Below are 18,437 nucleotides of genomic sequence, written 5' to 3' on the forward strand. Positions count from 1 at the left end.
GGAAGTGGTTGGTGTCACGGAGGTAGGAGGGCAGGGCTTGGACGAGGGGTTGGAGGTGAGAGTCTAGAAAGGCTGAAATGCGTTCAGTGGGTGAATTGTAGCTGGACACAATGGGTCTCCCGGGGTTGTTAGGTTTGTGAATTTTCGGGAGGAGGTAGAAAGTGGGGGTGCGGGGGTTGTCAGGTATGAGTGAGGAGATGGTGGAATTGGATAGGCCTTCAGGGGGTCCTCGGGAGAGGACAAAATCCCGAATTTTGTCTAGGTGTGTGGTAGATGAATCAACCGTGGTGGGCTTGTAGGTCGATGAATCAGAGAGTTGACGGGAGGCTTCCGCCACGTAGTCAGAGGAGTTCATGACTACTGTGGTGGACCCTTTATCAGCGGGGAGGATTTTGATGTCTGGGTTGTTGCGGAGGGACCGGAGGGCTTGGTGCTGGGCTGGGGTTAGATTGTGGTGGGAAGAGGGGTTTTGGAGGTATGTACTGTCGGAAACATTGTTGACAACAGAGGTGATGTATCTTTCGAGGGGGTGGTTGTTGGGAAGGGAGGGGGGATCATGGGGGGAAGGGGGCAGAATTGGAGGAGACTGGGATGTATGTCAGAAGGATTAGCTTTGGAGGGGGGATTCTTGGCCCAAAAGTATGTATGTATATATATATACATACATACAAAACAAAGGATTCAAATTTTGCTGCAGTTTTTGAAAAAATACTTTATTTCAAAACATAATCTGCCCACACATAGCGCAATATTCATCAAGAACCTAAGTATGAAAATGTGTAGACTTCTAACAAAAAAACACAATCAACAATTCTTATATGATCATATTTTTATATCATCTCATACATCAGGTATTAATTCATTTACTTAATTTTAGACACCTTGGAGGGAAGGCAATTAACCTCTATAGCCTTGTACTTAAACCATGCATTACAACCCTTCCTGGTTTTACTGTTCAGATAAAGTGGCACATTCTACAACTGTCCAACCTTATAAAATGTGCCACTTTATGCGAACAGGAGTGTACATAGAATTACTAAGGGGGAGAGGAAAAAAGGTATTTAAAATTTATTTATTTATTATACACAAGACAAAAGGAGCATAAATACATTACAGCTATCATATGTTCAGATATCGACAAAAATATGTGTAGGTCTATATAAATGTCATGTATTTATCAATATCATATACTCCCATTCAATGTGTGTGTGTGTGTGTGTGACCTCTCTGATGGCAAAGTGGTAACGTTATCATCTTGTAATTAAAGAGTCCTGAGTTCAATACCTGGTGGAGGTACATAGTGGTTGGGATCTCATTTTAAACTGTGGTCCAGTTCCAATTAGCCTTTCTGTGCATAAAGTGAACTTAAAAACAAAACTGCTCTGACTGTTGCCTCAATGAAAAGAAATTTGTTGCCATACACACACACATTGATTTGACTTTTGTTTCAGAGTTCACTTTATGCACAGAAAGGCTAATCAGGACTGGACCTACAGTTTAAAGTGAGTTTCAAACAACTGTGTGTCTTTACCGTGGGACTGAACCAGGACACTTTGAGTATAAGGCTACAGCATTAACTCTATGCCATCCAGGAGACTAAAGCTGCTTACATATTCAGTCCATTAATTTAACATTTACTCCAATTCATTATGAAGTCATATCTTCCAAGATAAAAAAAACAACTAAAATTCCACACCTTGAAAGTCACATAAATATTTCATAAATAATATCACTTGCATGCAAGCACAGAAATCTAAGTTCCTTGCAAAAGATTATCCTTCTCCAGTAACACTGGTAAATTCATTCACGATCGATGCAAACTTTTTTCTTGTGTCGAAGAAATTCTCTATCTCGATTCTTATCCTGTGTTGTTCAGAGGACGACTGATGCTGTTTGGTAAGGTCATGGCATGAATGTCGAATCTAAAAATTTAATACAATTATAATTAAGGTTAATCTTAATAACAACAAATTGTGAGTGAAAGAAAACTTATATGCTTCAATTCTGTCACTATAACTAATTCTGTCACTATAACTAAGGACTAAATAAATAATGTACTGGAACATTGTAATAATTTAAAAGTGTTCAGAATATTTATAAATTTTACCCCTAGCTTACCTTAAGGGGGAGCCTGCCAAGACCACAACCACTTGTTTTAAGATTTTTAAACTGGACATTTTTATAAAAAAATTCCAATCGACAAAACAGTCATGTAATTATTATAATTACTATAAAACTGCACCTACGTAAACAAACAAGCATTAGTTGTAGTGAATGATATAAAATGTGTGTTACACTCATTCAAGTAACAGTAAATAATTGGTTCTTGATTTTTATTAATGATGTCAATTTTTGTAATTAGTGCATATATAACTGCATCTATATAAACAACAAAGAAAGCTGTGATTCAATAAAACAATGATTTCTTGAATTGGAGTGATAACCCCCCCAAACGTAAGCTAGGGTTAATATGTAAGTATTCAATTGCAACTAAACTCTATCAATATAACAGCCAATATTGAGATGGATGAATTGATATGATTTTTTTTTCTAAAATACTGTTAAAGTACTGATATAAAATTTATAAATGCCAAAAAGTGATATTCTATTGATCCATTATAAACTTACAAATGTTCCTTGGAACATGAATGGTAAAATTCACCTCCTCAATCAATGTATGTAGCCAGGTGACTGCCTTTAATTTTGCCTTACGAACACAAACTGGGTACTTTAGACTTTCATTTTACAAAATCTTTAAATTTATAAAAATACATTACAGACAAAATTTTGCACTATTACGGTGATTCAAAAGTTCTTGACACTTCTAAACCAAACTTTTATTAACAAAAACATACAAACAAATCTTCGATGTAGGAAATAAATGCTATCACATGGCTGCTTTGGATGCCAAAAACTGATAGGCTACTCAACCTCATCAAATTGGATTGGAAATGGAAATCTGATATCATTAGGTCAAGACTGTAGGCTTTTATGTAGCAAAACTTCAATGCCCTCTTAACTGACTAAGCCTGGATCACTGTGAAAATTGTGCTGGAGAGATGTCATGATCCAATTTTTCAATTAATTGATTGATTTATTTTACTTGGCTTTTCTGCCACTTTTGTCTTATCATGAAGATGACGATGAGTGATGATATGATGAAGGGCTAGCAAAGAACGTCCATGCCCAGGCCGAGATTCAAAGACAGGAGGACCACTGGCATCTTAGAATGGAGGTTGGCCCCATTTTCGATCTGAATAATGATCTGCCTTTTTGGTGCCAGAAACGGTTGTCGGAGGGATGCTTGGCATCCTCCTTTAGTTTGCAACCTGATTGGGTTTATTTTACTTCGCTTTTGTGCCTCTTTTGGCTAATCGCGTAGATAAAGATGCATGATGAAGGAACACTCATGCCTGGGCTGGGATTTGAACCCAGGACCCCTGGCATCGTAGCCTGCTGCACTAAACACTCTGCCACGGAGGTTGGCAAAAACTACAAGAAAATAGGTGTTGATCGACTAATAAACAGACTTGTACCTAGCTGTATAACAGGACATAAAAGTTACATGCTCCTGTTATTTTAAGAAGCAGTAATGTGACAGAAATTAATGTTGAAAGTGTCCATGAACTTTGTAACCAACCTAAGTTGCAAGCTACTTATAGATACACCAGATCAGAAATTTTACCGACACTGATATACCTATCTCAGATGACACCAACAGAGTACAGATTAATCTGTCTCACAAGATGAATTTTATTTCATCTACAGCAATGCTCAAAGATGTGGTAATGGGATCCCACAGTTAACAGCTAGGATAATTTGTGTAACCAGCCCCCACCTACTTCAAGGCCTCCATCTTGAATCATAGAAGCATCCACCCACCAAACACTTCCCCATACGCTAGAAATTTCTACTTTGAGCACAGATTTACAGTACTTACTGTAGATCACGAGGAAGAGATCGCATATCCAAGTCATTGTCAATTACTACTTTCAAGCATAATGTCCTCAGCATTGGAGCTGCAACATAAAAAAAACAAAAAACATTTTAATATGTATAATAATAATATTTATCTTTTATATCAATGTTGATATTCTTACTGATTCCTACCCACACTTGAAAGTTAAAAACTATGTGCAACAATAAGTGTGCCCACATTGATGTGCAACAAGGAGTAACGAGTCCAGTAGTGATAGATCACTCGATCATCAATGTCTTTTTCAGCAACAGTTTATATGTGGCCCAATTTTCCATGTGCTTCTAACCATCTAGGTATGACCAGGTAGGTTGGAAGGATCTCTTAATTTCATCCTACATTAAAAGTACAGAATGAGTGTTATTGCTACCCTCTTTCCCTCCACAAAACATGTGTTGCTTGCATTGACAACAGTACTACATTTTTGTAAGATGACCTATAAATCACAGCTGAGGCAATACCACTTTGAACCAATATCAATTCCCATCAATACTTGAAAATTGTAATAATTGCAAGTAGTCTAGAATGTTGATGAATTTTATATAACGTTTCCAATAAAACTGTACCAGTTTTGCTTAATTACGCATGAGATAATTATTTAGTCACAAAATCCATATCTCCCAACAATCTTGTTGCAAAAATAGGGGAAAGTAATGCATTTTTGCATAACTTACAAGATATTTACTCTGCAAAAGTGCCATGTAACATTTTTGTGGACTTCTTGAGACATCCAGGTTTTGGGAAAGCTATCGAGCCACAATCTGTGTTTAAATAACCAATTCTTTCTGATACTAATGCATCGGTGTTGATACTGGGTAAGCCCTTGTATAAATCATAACAATGGATTTCTTATTCCTACCGCTCATTCATTCAGTTTTAGTTCAATTCTTTCAGATAAAGTAGTTTTTCTTGGGAGGGGGCTAAAAATGAAGAGCGATTAGGTCACATAGCATACTACATTTTAAACCCAGACTGACGTTAGCACCCTTCTTGGCAAACTGATTAGGTGACTGGCACTGAAAGGAAGGCAGAGGGTTTCTATTCTCCACTCCCCATCCCTCTCATCACCTATGATGAAAAGTTTTAAAGGTAGTGTGATCAAAAATGTATTTAGAGGTGGTCCGCACAAGTATTGCTCAGCAATTTATCAACGACTATTTTCATTAATTGCATCCTACGTGTTTTTAAGCAATTTACTCTTATGTACTCTGCTACAAAGGTTGTCAGATGCTTGTCTGGCATCAAATTCTTCAAGCTCTCGCTGGCTAAACCAAAGGCAAAAAAGATGGTGATGGACAATTTTCTTGATATTATTTATGCATCTCACATCTCACTGTACAGAAGGACAAGTGGGGGTGAAGAAAGAAGTGCAAGATGGAAGGACAGAGACTGGAAATGGTCAATGATGGGGATGGCCAGAGCCACACATTTCTGGTGATAAAACAAATATTTGTTACAAAAACTGGGCACATTTCGGGATCAAAAGCGGTATATAAAATGGCATTTCAGTGTTAAAATGGTTAATATAACCCTAAATCGGATTTTACAAACTACACTCATTACACAAAATAAATATTTATCTTCTAATAGCACATTTATGTAGTTATCAGAGTATTAATTTTTATTCCTGTGTAAAGGAGTCCATTTTTGCTTCTCAAGTATTTACAGGGGAATTAATAAATTTTCCATAATTTGCATAACTCACAGGATTATTCAGACTTCAGAAAGTGACATGTCGGTAAATAAACTCGACATTTTGAGTTAAATAAGAGTTTATTTTGTATTTTGCAGTTCATTTTGCATCGTTTCGTGACAAAACATGGTAGAAAAATGCACTTCACACCTTTCAATAACTTGAAAAATGATTATATCATTTCATGTTTCCATCAAAAACTAAATATGCATGCCTCTAGTGATGACATTGGTTCAACCATAGTACTAATTCCTGAATATTATATGCATAGATAATAATTTTGTTACTCACAAAAGTCAAGAACATGAAGATCATTGTGGTCCATCAGTTTTGAATCATAACCCTCGTGTGCATCTTCTCCATCTGGGGGCTGTGCTGGTTGGGCGCCAAGGTGTGGGCTTCAAAGAATATGATATTCAAATTACTGCTTATTATTACATACAATGTGTCTGTAAAGCCAAGTGGAGAGTTTCAGACTGATACAGTATCCGTGTAAAATAAAGTAAAAATCATGAGAATTCCACTGCACTGAAGGGCATCTCAAAGACTTTCGGGAGTGTAGAGAAGACTGAAGATGTGTGCGCAAGTTGATGACACGCACCCTGCTAAGCAATAAGTGAGGGTGTGAACAGTTCAAAGGAATGTTCAATGCATCCTATAACTTGCAAAATTTCAATCAGTGGTGCACGTTCGTCCTCCTGCCGTGAATTGGATATAACAGCATCATCTTTCAACATGATGGTGCTCCTCCACACTATGGCAATATTATTTGTGAGTTTCTGGATGTGACATGTCCACAAAGGTGGATTGGTAGAGGTGGACGAAAGGCATAAACACCGTGATTGCCAGACCTCATGCCTTTATAGAGTTTTGCGTCTGAAGATACATCTGCCAAAAACTGTATATTGAGCACTTGACAATGAGAATGAAAGATGCTGTTTTCAATCTGTCAGACCTGAAAGGCTTATTTTCCTGTAGTTTACGGTTATTACAAGCATAAGAAAACAGTTTTTCTTTGTGACGTTTCAGGAGAACACACGCTCCCTTCATCTCCTGAAACGTCACAAAGAAGAACTGTTTTCTTATGCTTGTAATAACCGTAAACTACAGGAAAATAATTCTACAATGCAAGCAATGCGCACATACAAGAAAAACTGAAAGGCTTAGTCATGAGAGGTAAGAACTGGTGTACCGATTAAATGGTGGAGGGCAACAAATATAAGCCACATAAAATTGCATAAGAAAGAAAGAAAAAAAACTTTTAAAGTTGGTCACTGATTTCATATGTATTTGAAATGTTTGATATTTATAGGATATTTCAATAAATCGTTTTCAAACTCTGCCATGACTTTACAGACACACTACATACATACATATTGAACTTAAAAAGTCAGAATAATAAGTTATCACATGTAACTAGAAAGATCAAGTATTATAGGCTAGCCAGGCTATCTGTGAAGCCTGAAGCCATGAGATTATATCCAGAAAAAAAAAACAATTAGAAAATATGCATACAATTGTTCATTTCAAAAAGATGATGGTGCTCAGGAGTTGGCAACCTGATGTCTTATGAGTTTGCAACCTGGCTGCTGTTGGAATCACAACATGGCTTCCCTGAAGATGGCAAGAAGGAGCAAGAAAAAAGAAAGGGGAGGCTAGACACTTATACATGGTATTTAACCAGGCCTAGTCTTCTCTGTTCTGTAATAGTCTAGGACCCCTTGTCGAACAGAGCAAATACAAAGAATTTACATGGGAGATAGTAAAACAGTTATAAATACATAATAAAATAATTTACACTAATTACTGAGATTTTGTATGACCCACAACCACATTCACACACATCTTCAAAAGTACCTAAATATTTAGCATATTAATAACAACATTGTAAGAGAAAAACACTGTTGACCTGGCCTGTGGGACAGAGTGCCAATTTCTGTACAATTCTTCTCTAAATGACATAATTTAGTCTAAAAAATGTATGTTATATTTGTTAAATAAATACTTTTCACAGCATCCTTATCAAAGAAAGAATCAATTCTAAGTCTCATTTTTAGTTAAAAGAAACATTTTTGCTAGTAGTATTGTACCAAATATGAAATAATTTCAGGAATCCCTTATTCCTTTTCTCGATATCCAGCAATCTTCACACTTTCTTATTTTTGGCCATGTTTGTACTCTTGCTTATTCTGTAGTAGGAGAAAGTGAGATCAGAATTGTGTTATGGATTTGCAGTGTCCAGGAAGTTATTTTCTATCATTTCCAGCCCAACAACAAATACCAATGATACACATCCCATGTGATGAGAGGTACATGAACAAATTCATCTAGAATGGCAGTGTCGCTAAATGTTCCGTTACGAAGTGAAAAATCATGGGAAATGGCCATTTCACTTTTAATGTTTTTTTTTTTGTTTGTTTTTTTAATTATTATTACTAAAGAAATCCAACCTGGTAATTGTATTTGCACCTGTTGATATACGCAGTGACATAGTGAAAATGTGCATAGTTTTAATGTTGGCTGTCTGAATTATTCCGTGCATAATATGCACCACAGTTTTGGGGGCAAAAATTTTGGAAAAAAGTGCATATTATGCATATTATACATGAGTAAATACAGTATATACTTTTACTACTAGAGTAACCTGTTCTTAAATTTAAACACTTCTACTATAGCCTTTAAATCTCTAACAAACACAGTTCATGTATGATACCCTGGACTGCATTTTGCAGACTAACACGGCTCGGGCATCTCAAACTCCTTTGAGGGGCTCGTGTTGTGTTCTGTCCATGTATGTTTGTGATTCTTAGAAGTACATATTTTTGGTAAATAGAAAAGCAAAATGTCGGTACAAAAACAGAGTCAATTTCGGGTTCAAAAGCGGTAAATAAAATAAAATGTCACTGTTATAGCGGTGAAAAAGCTGTATATAAAATGACATTTTGGTTTTGAAATTGTGAATATAACCCTAAATTTGATTTAAAAACTGCTCTTACTACACAAAATAAACAAATCCCTTCTAATAACACATTTATAAATACGGAGAAACTAGTACTCACTTTTATCCGCGAAGCTGTTTTTTCTTCTTTTTCGATTAATTTCAGTGGCCACTGCCACCATCCTCGTTGGAACTTGCTGCGCTGTTGCCAAGCAACAGCGCAGCAAGTTCCAACGAGGATGGTGGCAGTGGCCACTGAAATTAATCGAAAAAGAAGAAAAAACAGCTTCGCGGATAAAAGTGAGTACTAGTTTCTCCGTATTTATATACTACCGCGTCTCTCTTTTCCCAATCATGAACACATTTATGTCGTTACCAGAATATTAAGTTTATTCGTGCATGAAGGAGTCCATTTTTGCTTCTCAAATATTTACAGCAGAATTAATAAATTTTCTGTGAATTGCATAACTCTCAGGATAATTCTGACTTCAGAAAGTGTTCTGGCGGTTTTAGAGTGTATTTCGCAGTTTGCAGTTCATTTCGCATATTTCGTGACAACACAGGATAGGCAAATGCACCTCACACCTTTCAGAAACATGATAAATTAACATTACAATGAAAAACTAAATATGCTGACCAAGGCAGTAATTTATTTTATTAAAAACATAAACTAACGTAACGTTTCAACCTTCTAGCAAGGTCTTCTTCAGACTCTGTATCAAGTACAAAAGTAACCAGATACAACAAAAAGCGTAATATATATACACAAACATTACTCCTTCCAGACTACTTAGAAAGTTGTTTGGAACTTTCTAGCAGATGACTTTTACTTTCCAACTTTACTTTCACCTAAAAGGCTAAACACAATTACTTCCAAATAGAATGGGGTTGGACTTTTTAATCTCACGCTCTTTTCCCTTCATTTTTCTTCCTTCTCCTCTCCTCCTTTTCTCTTGTCCTTTCCACTCTTTCCAACATCTTCTTCCATTCTTTGTTTAACTTCAGTCCCCCATTCCAGTTCATTGTGTCTTCTTCGCCTTTCTTCTCTATTTCCTTGGCTTCCTTCCATTTTCTCACTAGCATTCTCTTCTCCCTTCCTATCTGCTTAGCCTCATCCCACTCTATGTCATGTCCTGTTTCTCTCGTGTGTTTAAATATTGCTTTCTCTCTCTCTTAAGTCGTACATCATCCCTATGTTGTTTCAACCTGTCTTTCAGCCTTTTTTTTTCGTTTCTCCTATGTACACACTCTGACATTCTTTACATTTTACTTCGTAGATAATCCCTTCTTCTTCCTCTTCTCTGTTTTCCTTTTTCTTGTTAGCATTCCTCGCTATTCCTAAGATGCTTCTCCCTCTCTTCCTGTAAGTTTTAATTCCTGCTTTCCTAAGCACTTTGCATATCTTTTCTGTGGTCTTCCCCATACTCCTTATTCCAAACCTTCTCTCCTCTTTTTCTTTCTCTTCCACTTCCAATTCTCCCCTGCCCGTTTTCTTACTTCTTCTGTTTATGTCCAGTCTATCCTGCTTCTCATAGCCATTCTTTTCCAGCTGTTTCCATAGGCTATTTATTTTGCCTTCTTTTTCACATTCTTTCATGCATATTTTCTTGATTCTGTCCTCCATATTCTTTATAAAATTTATTTTTGTCACCTCACTTACATCACTTCTTTTGTGGCAGAATACCCCTGCTGCACACTTCTTCTGATGCCAAGCGGTTTCAATTTCTTGTCCTCTTTTCCTTTTCATCAATATATCTAGATAGCTTAACTTGTCTTCTTCTTCTATTTCAAGTTCCAATAATATCCTCAAGAGGCAGCTTGACATTTTTGCCAAAGAAATTCAAGATGAAGAAAGAGGGATATTATTGGAACTTGAAATAGAAGAAGAAGACAAGTTAAGCTATCTAGATATATTGATGAAAAGGAAAAGAGGACAAGAAATTGAAACCGCTTGGCATCAGAAGAAGTGTGCAGCAGGGATATTCTGCCACAAAAGAAGTGATGTAAGTGAGGTGACAAAAATAAATTTTATAAAGAATATGGAGGACAGAATCAAGAAAATATGCATGAAAGAATGTGAAAAAGAAGGCAAAATAAATAGCCTATGGAAACAGCTGGAAAAGAATGGCTATGAGAAGCAGGATAGACTGGACATAAACAGAAGAAGTAAGAAAACGGGCAGGGGAGAATTGGAAGTGGAAGAGAAAGAAAAAGAGGAGAGAAGGTTTGGAATAAGGAGTATGGGGAAGACCACAGAAAAGATATGCAAAGTGCTTAGGAAAGCAGGAATTAAAACTTACAGGAAGGGAGGGAGAAGCATCTTAGGAATAGCGAGGAATGCTAACAAGAAAAAGGAAAACAGAGAAGAGGAAGAAGAAGGGATTATCTACGAAGTAAAATGTAAAGAATGTCAGAGTGTGTACATAGGAGAAACGAAAAAAAGGCTGAAAGAAAGGTTGAAACAACATAGGGATGATGTACGACTTAAGAGAGAGAGAAATGCAATATTTAAACACACGAGAGAAACAGGACATGACATAGAGTGGGATGAGGCTAAGCAGATAGGAAGGGAGAAGAGAATGCTAGTGAGAAAATGGAAGGAAGCCAAGGAAATAGAGAAGAAAGGCGAAGAAGACACAATGAACTGGAATGGGGGACTGAAGTTAAACAAAGAATGGAAGAAGATGTTGGAAAGAGTGGAAAGGACAAGAGAAAAAGAGGAGAGGAGAAGGAAGAAAAATGAAGGGAAAAGAGCGTGAGATTAAAAAGTCCAACCCCATTCTATTTGGAAGTAATTGTGTTTAGCCTTTTAGGTGAAAGTAAAGTTGGAAAGTAAAAGTCATCTGCTAGAAAGTTCCAAACAACTTTCTAAGTAGTCTGGAAGGAGTAATGTTTGTGTATATATATTACGCTTTTTGTTGTATCTGGTTACTTTTGTACTTGATACAGAGTCTGAAGAAGACCTTGCTAGAAGGTTGAAACGTTACGTTAGTTTATGTTTTTAATAAAATAAATTACTGCCTTGGTCAGCATATTTAGTTTTTCATAATCATGGAAACAAGGCTTAATGGAGTTATAACATTACAATGTGTTATTTCACATTTCGTGTTTTCGTCAAAAACGAAATATGCATGCCTTTAGTGATTCTCCTTTCACCAATTTCATCCTCATCACAATTAACAAAAATTGGCAGAAAACCAAAGTAAAATAAAACAAAACAAATTACATTCATGTCTTGATCAAGGTTCGAACCTGAGAGCTCATAATTAACAGCACCTTACAGTGACCACTCTGCTAATGAGGCTGACTGTAGTAAATATTGGGCTTCCCCAATGGTGTAGTGGTAACATCATCACTTAGTAATCAAGGGATCCCAGGTCTAACCCCAGCGTGGAAGTACAGTGGTTAGATTAGTTTCTCCACTTTAAACTGTAGCTCTAGTCCCAATTAACCAATTTGTGCATAAAGCCTAGGCCTGTTTCCTCAACACATCAGGAAGTTTTGCTTAACGCTTAACTGTGCAATATTGAAATACCACAGAGGGTACACGACACAAGTGAATGACCTGGTCAATATGAAGCTTCCAGAGAAGGTTTAAATAAAATACAATCTTATGGATTAATACGAAAGTGAACTTAACACAAAAACTCAAGTCAATACTCACATTAAGTGTTATTAGCAATAATAAAGTTATCAAGTGGATTGAATATTATACATATTTGAAACCTATAAATATTAAAAAAATAATTAGATTACTAATTTCTGAGTGAGGCCCTATCCTTAATATGTGGTGGAATGTCACAATTCAAGCAGAGGTGCAACATCAAATTTTCAGTGGAGAAACATATTCTGCTGATGCCACAGCCACCTTGTGTGCCTGATCCAGCTATTGTCTACTTTCAGGAAAAAGCTCTGCGGTCAATTTTTCCCAACAATTGAAAACATTAAAGCAAATACAACAGTCCATGCCAAATATGGTGTTTTAGTACTCAGGGTGGCTACAAACAAGCAGAAATGAAATTCCCTGACATTTCCAGGTTATCCAGGACAAAATTTACATTTTTCCCTGACAAACTAAACTAAATCGATGTTTTTGCAAATGGAAATAATAAACTCATACAGATCCAGGTATGGATTTGTTAAGTACCAATATTATCTTCTATGAAATTGACTAAATTTCTCTATTCTCTATGATTTGAATTCAAACAGCAAAATAGTGAATTTGGAAAATTATTACAATTCACAAACTAGGGAAGGATTACGGAATTTTATCATACGCAGTAAGTTTTATTTTTAAAGTTACAACTAAATGAGAGAAGAGTGATTGATTAAGAAATACAATTTGTAATTTATCAGTCTCCTTATACATTACCGGTATTATATGTTGATATTTCCACTGAGGTTTGAAACCCTCTGCTTGCAAGAACCATGAGTGCGGACTTATTTTTCGATGCATAAAGTTGCTTCTCTCTTCTCTGTAAAGCAAACAACTTAACTCTCACATATAAGTGAAACAATTGAATTGTACAAAAGAAAGTGTCACATTTCCTTACATTATCAATGGGATTTCTGCTTCAATACAGTATACCCAAGTGAAGTACTGTGAAACTGACAACATGCAGTTAGTTATACCATTATTGCTGACGAAAAGGGTATATAGAAGAGTGCTGCAATGAGCAATTTTTCCTCGACCGGCAAATAGTTTGCACGGACGACACTAGATAGCGTTAGGAACTGACAGCTCTTCGAACACCATGACGTCATGAGCGAATATCGCTTGAACAGGCAAAATGATCAGTATACGCTTGAAACCCAGTAGTTCATGTGTAACCGTAATTTTTCTGTACTATTGGCCCATTTATTCCCTTGTGCAATGTTTTTGAAACTTCGTCAAAGTTCTTTTTCTGTCAAATTCAATAGATGGCCATCCAAATTGTTCGCTGGTATTGTGAAATGTTGCAATAATTTACCTCAGTGAGTTCTGTGTATCAATACACACGATTTGGGGAAGAAAAAAAAAATTCCACCTTTGACAACACTTTGCTTATTTGTTATTAAAACATGCATGTTCTTACATATGTTTGTCTCTCTAAATTTTCCCAATATACAGGGCATTCTCTTGGCAGAAAGCGTATCTTCTCATTCAGTTTCGCTATTCCGTTATACAGTTGTAAACACTGGGTTGCGTGACTTTTCGGACACACTGTATTATGGCAACCAAAAATTGGCATTATCTTTTTTTTTACTTGTTAGTGTTACGTTTCCCAAAAATCGCGTTTTTGTTTTAGAACATTTTTTGGCCAAATATACCGAAACTTAATACTCCATTGTGCTTTTAAACTATTATTTTAAATTGTAGGTCACATGGTCTACGTATTTTCATGACAGTTTGATATGTTGGAACAGATTTATGAGGAAGTAAAAGTAAAGTGCTCCCCTGCACTTTGCCATGAAGGTGTATAGGGGTGTGGAGTTAGGGCCCCACACTTTCTTGATCACGGCTGAAGGTTGGAGTGATGTGATCAGCACCATGCTCTGGCTACCTTTATCCCTCAAAGTTTCCTCCAGGTACTCGCTTGATATGATGCTGGGTGGGCACCGGAGCAGTTTGAATAGGTGAAAAAGATCCCGATTTTCCCCCGCAGGGGATCGACCCCGGGTCTCCCGCATGGTCGACGCCCTAACGCTGAGCTCCATTATTTCTCGCTCGACAAATGCCGATGGTGCGCACTTAGCTTGGTAATTCAAAACACATCTCGCACAACAAATACTGAAGATGTGGCTCCCGTGTGACGGTAGATACGAACTCGATCTCCTGTTAGAACCCTGCCACATTGCTCTGTGATGCAAATAGTTTTGATAGAAGTTGAAGAAATCGTGGGAAATACATGCTTTAATGTGGCTGTCGAAATTATTCCATGTATAACAAGCATTAAACTTTACTCATGAATAAACTGTTGGAAAACTTGCACATTCTATGTACACACACATGGCCTAAAAAAAAAAAGACAACAATGTTGGATTTCATGGAATTTTTCTTTGTTTTAGGACTTTTTTAAAAAAATACTAAAAACATCAACAATTTGCATTTTATGCCAAATTCGCATTATTTCAATATTTCGAACGAGCTAAAAATGTGTGCAGACATCACTGCACATCCATAAACACAACCTCGCAGCAATTACCATTTTTCCCGGTTTTCGAGTTTGTGAAAAACCAATGTTCCTACTAATTGGAAATTACTTTCTGGCCACCCCTCGTATAAATCAGTAGATGGAAAGTGAAAATTTAGCAGGGCTGTCAGAGAAAAGTCATTTCTTGAAGAAAGTAATTTGCTTTTATGATTGAATGCTTCAAGTAAATATGATATTAAAATATTTACGTATTTATTATTAGTATTTTATTTCATAATATTGGACATTAACTTCACTCAGAGATTAATGACCATCTATCACGTGTTTAGACAGACAGGACAGAGAGTGGTGTTAATTTCATTGCAATACTAGTGTTGCAGTAAATTTGAGGTTGCCAATTTTTATAACGTTTACCAATGCAGATTTATGTTTCACTTTTCGTTATAGTATTCAACATATATCCCGTTTTGTTGGAATCTTCTTGATATCTAAGAAAAGTGCAATGTCATTGTAAACGTATGTTAACTTGTGCAAAACCAGTAATACGTCAGGATGATGAAAGAAAACCTTCGTAAGCACTGCTTCATTAAATAAGGTGAAGTGAGTTAGAAGAGTAATAAAATTCCAGCAGCATATTTACAGTCTAAAGCTCTTCTTGTTAATGCATGCGATGTTTGTTGGATGTTGTAGTTTGAAGACATTCATCAAAAATCAACTATCGGATGGCACCAACGGCTCCCATCCCCTCCATCTGTTGACAGTTCTGTCCCCTTACTACTCCCATATGGACAAGAAAAAATGATAATTCAATGCATTTTCCACGTAATATTTAGAGGCTTAACACATTTTTCTGCCCCTCCGGAAATTAATCCCTCTCTCTCCCTGACTTTTTTTTACACCTCAAATTCCATGACTTTTCCCAGTTTTCCAGGTCTGTCGCCACCCTGGTATTATAATGGTTATAGTTAAGATTAGAGATTTCGTACCTGGTTCCACCGAAGAGGTACACCTTGTCGCCAACAACACAACATGACTGTCTCCTCCTTTTGCATGGCCCTTTACCATTGACTCTGATGAGAAACCACTTATTTGTGTCTACAAAGGAAAACACAAATATTAGCCACTCCAGTACGAAATAACAAAATGAAAATTTACTCTATCTATGGACTGTGATTGACTAGGTAAGCTATTGACTAAATAAGGTGTTTGCTAGTGGTGAAACTATGATATTCCTCTAGATTGCCATGGAAGTGAAAGTGCAATTATTTCAGTGCACAATCTTTCAAAATACGGTTTGTGTTAGACTGTGAAAAATAAGTTATTGGAACACTATTTTAACAATAACGTCTTCAAAGTTCAAATTACAATCACAAATTATTATGAAAAGGTTATGAAAGTCACAGACTGACCTCATAGAAATAGGCAAGAATAGCAAAGAGTAGATTGATCTTGCCTGTGATACGGACAGATGGAAGAAAGATGCTGTAGTTCTACCACTTTTGACCGACCAATTAGTATGAGTTTGATGAATGGACACTCACAAACAACACCCATGCACATGGCAGGACTAGAGTCCAGGAACTTCAGTGGCAAGAGGGAAAGATTTATGCTGCTTTGGCAGTAAACCTTCTGGTTTAGAAATGCCCAAAACTGAGCAAGTTAGTTTAGCAAAATTCAAAATGCTTCCATAGCATTTTCTTCCCAGCTTGTTCAATGTTTTCGCAATAAACATGAAACCTGAAACGTTTAGAAAAGAAAGAAGAAAATACCGTACCTAGAAAGCCTGTTACAAGATGGTGAAAGTATTCAGCTCCAGGAGGAGTTGTATCAAGATGGAGGGCTTATGTACCCACCTGTAAGTGCCCTCTATCTGAAGGAAAGAATAAGTGTAAATCAATGTAATACGTCTCTTTTATTTAGTTGAGTATAACTTTTTTTTTAAGTAGTTCAAAGTAGGAGACATGCATTAACAAAATAAGGATGTAAGAGACAAAAATACCAACCTACTGTAAACCTGTACAGATCATTAAAGTGCTCGTCACAAAGACCATTGTAACCTCCGAAGATATAGAGATGACCTCCATGAACAACTGAAAAACAAAAGAAATCATTCAGTAACAAAAATAGTGTTTTTTCAATGTTTGGAAAGTTACTTTATAGAAGTAACTAAGTTACAGTTAGGGAAATTTTCTACTGAATCGACAGGTGACACATGTCAATTGAGGATTTCACCTATCAAATGGATGCTTCTGCAGCCTGTCACGCCGCTACTGTGTGAAATATTGCTGTTGATCGACTCGTTCCCAAGCGATATGGATTTTGTGTTGCATCGGTCTAAAATCTCCCTTAGAGTTACTTGGTTCAAAAAGTAAGGGAGTTATAGTTACTCATTTATACTGCAAGTTACTTTTACAGTTACTGTAGGTCCAGTCCCGATTAGTCTACTTGCATAAAAAAGTGGGACTTAAAATCAAATTCAAACTCATTAATTTGAATTATTACTCCACACAGACCATGTTTATTGGTATTTGGAGAGTTCAGTATGGTTTTACTATTTCTTTTTCCACTACAAGACAATAAACAAATAATAAAATACTGTAGTAAGATAAATATATGAAGAATTACATGTGCTTTATTTATATTTTTGGTACATATATAAGTCTTCATATATTTATATTATTACAACAAATAAATGACGGAACAAGTCAGCTGTGCTTGAAAGATCATTAATTTTAATTTCTCTCTATATATTCACATTCCAAATTCAATAAGATCCACTCCTCGACAATGACTTCTCTCAAGCTTGAATGCCACATTCCAAATGAATACAACAGTCCACCTAAAACAATGAAGTCTTCGTATGAAATTAGAAACTACGAATTGCAGTAAAGTGTGGATGTTCTAAACATATTGTAAGATTAGCTTCCTTGGCTTAAGTGATTCCATGAAAAGCCTTTCACCTTACCATCCAGAGAAGATACATAGTTGCAAAAAGAGTTGCCCACATTCCAAATTTTCAATTTAAAATTGAAGTGTTGTAAAGTAACTGTTTCTTGAAAATGCATTACAAGTAACTACTTACTTCCAAATACTGCTAACAATATAGTATGCATGTAATATGTTGCAAAACAGTTCATACTCTTTAAACAAAATTAAGTGTGATAGAAATATTGATCTGCACCTGCTTGTGCACTGTATTCCTACAAATGCATACAACCACCAAACTACAAAGAAATTCAGAATTATCCTGTTTTATTTCAAAAACTGAATCAATTTTCGTTCTAATTAATTACATCTATGTACACTTCAAAAGTTAGCTGACTGCCCTGAAATACAGTTAACTTCAGAAATCGTGTGGCAATATGACAGAACACATGTCATTTTATCAGATAAGAAAACATTTACAAGGGTTGTTCAAGTCCAGCCAGCACTTGTGATCTTTTAGATTAACAGAACACATCCAGATGTACATAAAATATATTGCTTATAAGAGAAGCGTCTATTACCACATGCAGTGCTAATGCTGCAGACAAACAAAAGTCACTTGTTAAACAAGATGGCGGACAAGCCTGTGAGTGCAAACATGGTACAGTGACTTGTGATGTAATTGTTTGTGAATGACTGTGTAAAACTGAGTGATATTCACATAAGATATCAAGCACAGCACGGTGAAGGGACTAAGCCACAGTAACATTC

At 36.3% G+C, this 18,437-nt stretch overlaps 1 protein-coding gene across 2 annotated transcripts in view; it reads right to left on the reverse strand.

Moving 5' to 3' along the window:
• Positions 1-738: 738 nt before the first annotated feature.
• Positions 739-18,437, reverse strand: part of LOC145990167 (kelch domain-containing protein 3-like) — a 46,626-nt gene continuing 28,927 nt past the window's right edge. For both annotated transcript variants that reach the window (XM_083125830.1, XM_083125831.1), the window contains exons 6-10: positions 16,745-16,831; positions 15,728-15,836; positions 5,961-6,067; positions 3,941-4,019; positions 739-1,922 (exon numbers count right to left, since the gene is read on the reverse strand). In XM_083125830.1, the coding sequence (XP_082981956.1) occupies positions 1,859-1,922; positions 3,941-4,019; positions 5,961-6,067; positions 15,728-15,836; positions 16,745-16,831 (446 nt within the window). In that variant the 3' untranslated portion in view covers positions 739-1,858. The remainder of the gene's footprint in view (positions 1,923-3,940; positions 4,020-5,960; positions 6,068-15,727; positions 15,837-16,744; positions 16,832-18,437) is intronic.

Source organism: Lepisma saccharinum, chromosome 7 (assembly GCF_977018435.1).
Source record: "Lepisma saccharinum chromosome 7, izLepSacc3.1, whole genome shotgun sequence".
Taxonomy (NCBI): domain Eukaryota; kingdom Metazoa; phylum Arthropoda; class Insecta; order Zygentoma; family Lepismatidae; genus Lepisma; species Lepisma saccharinum.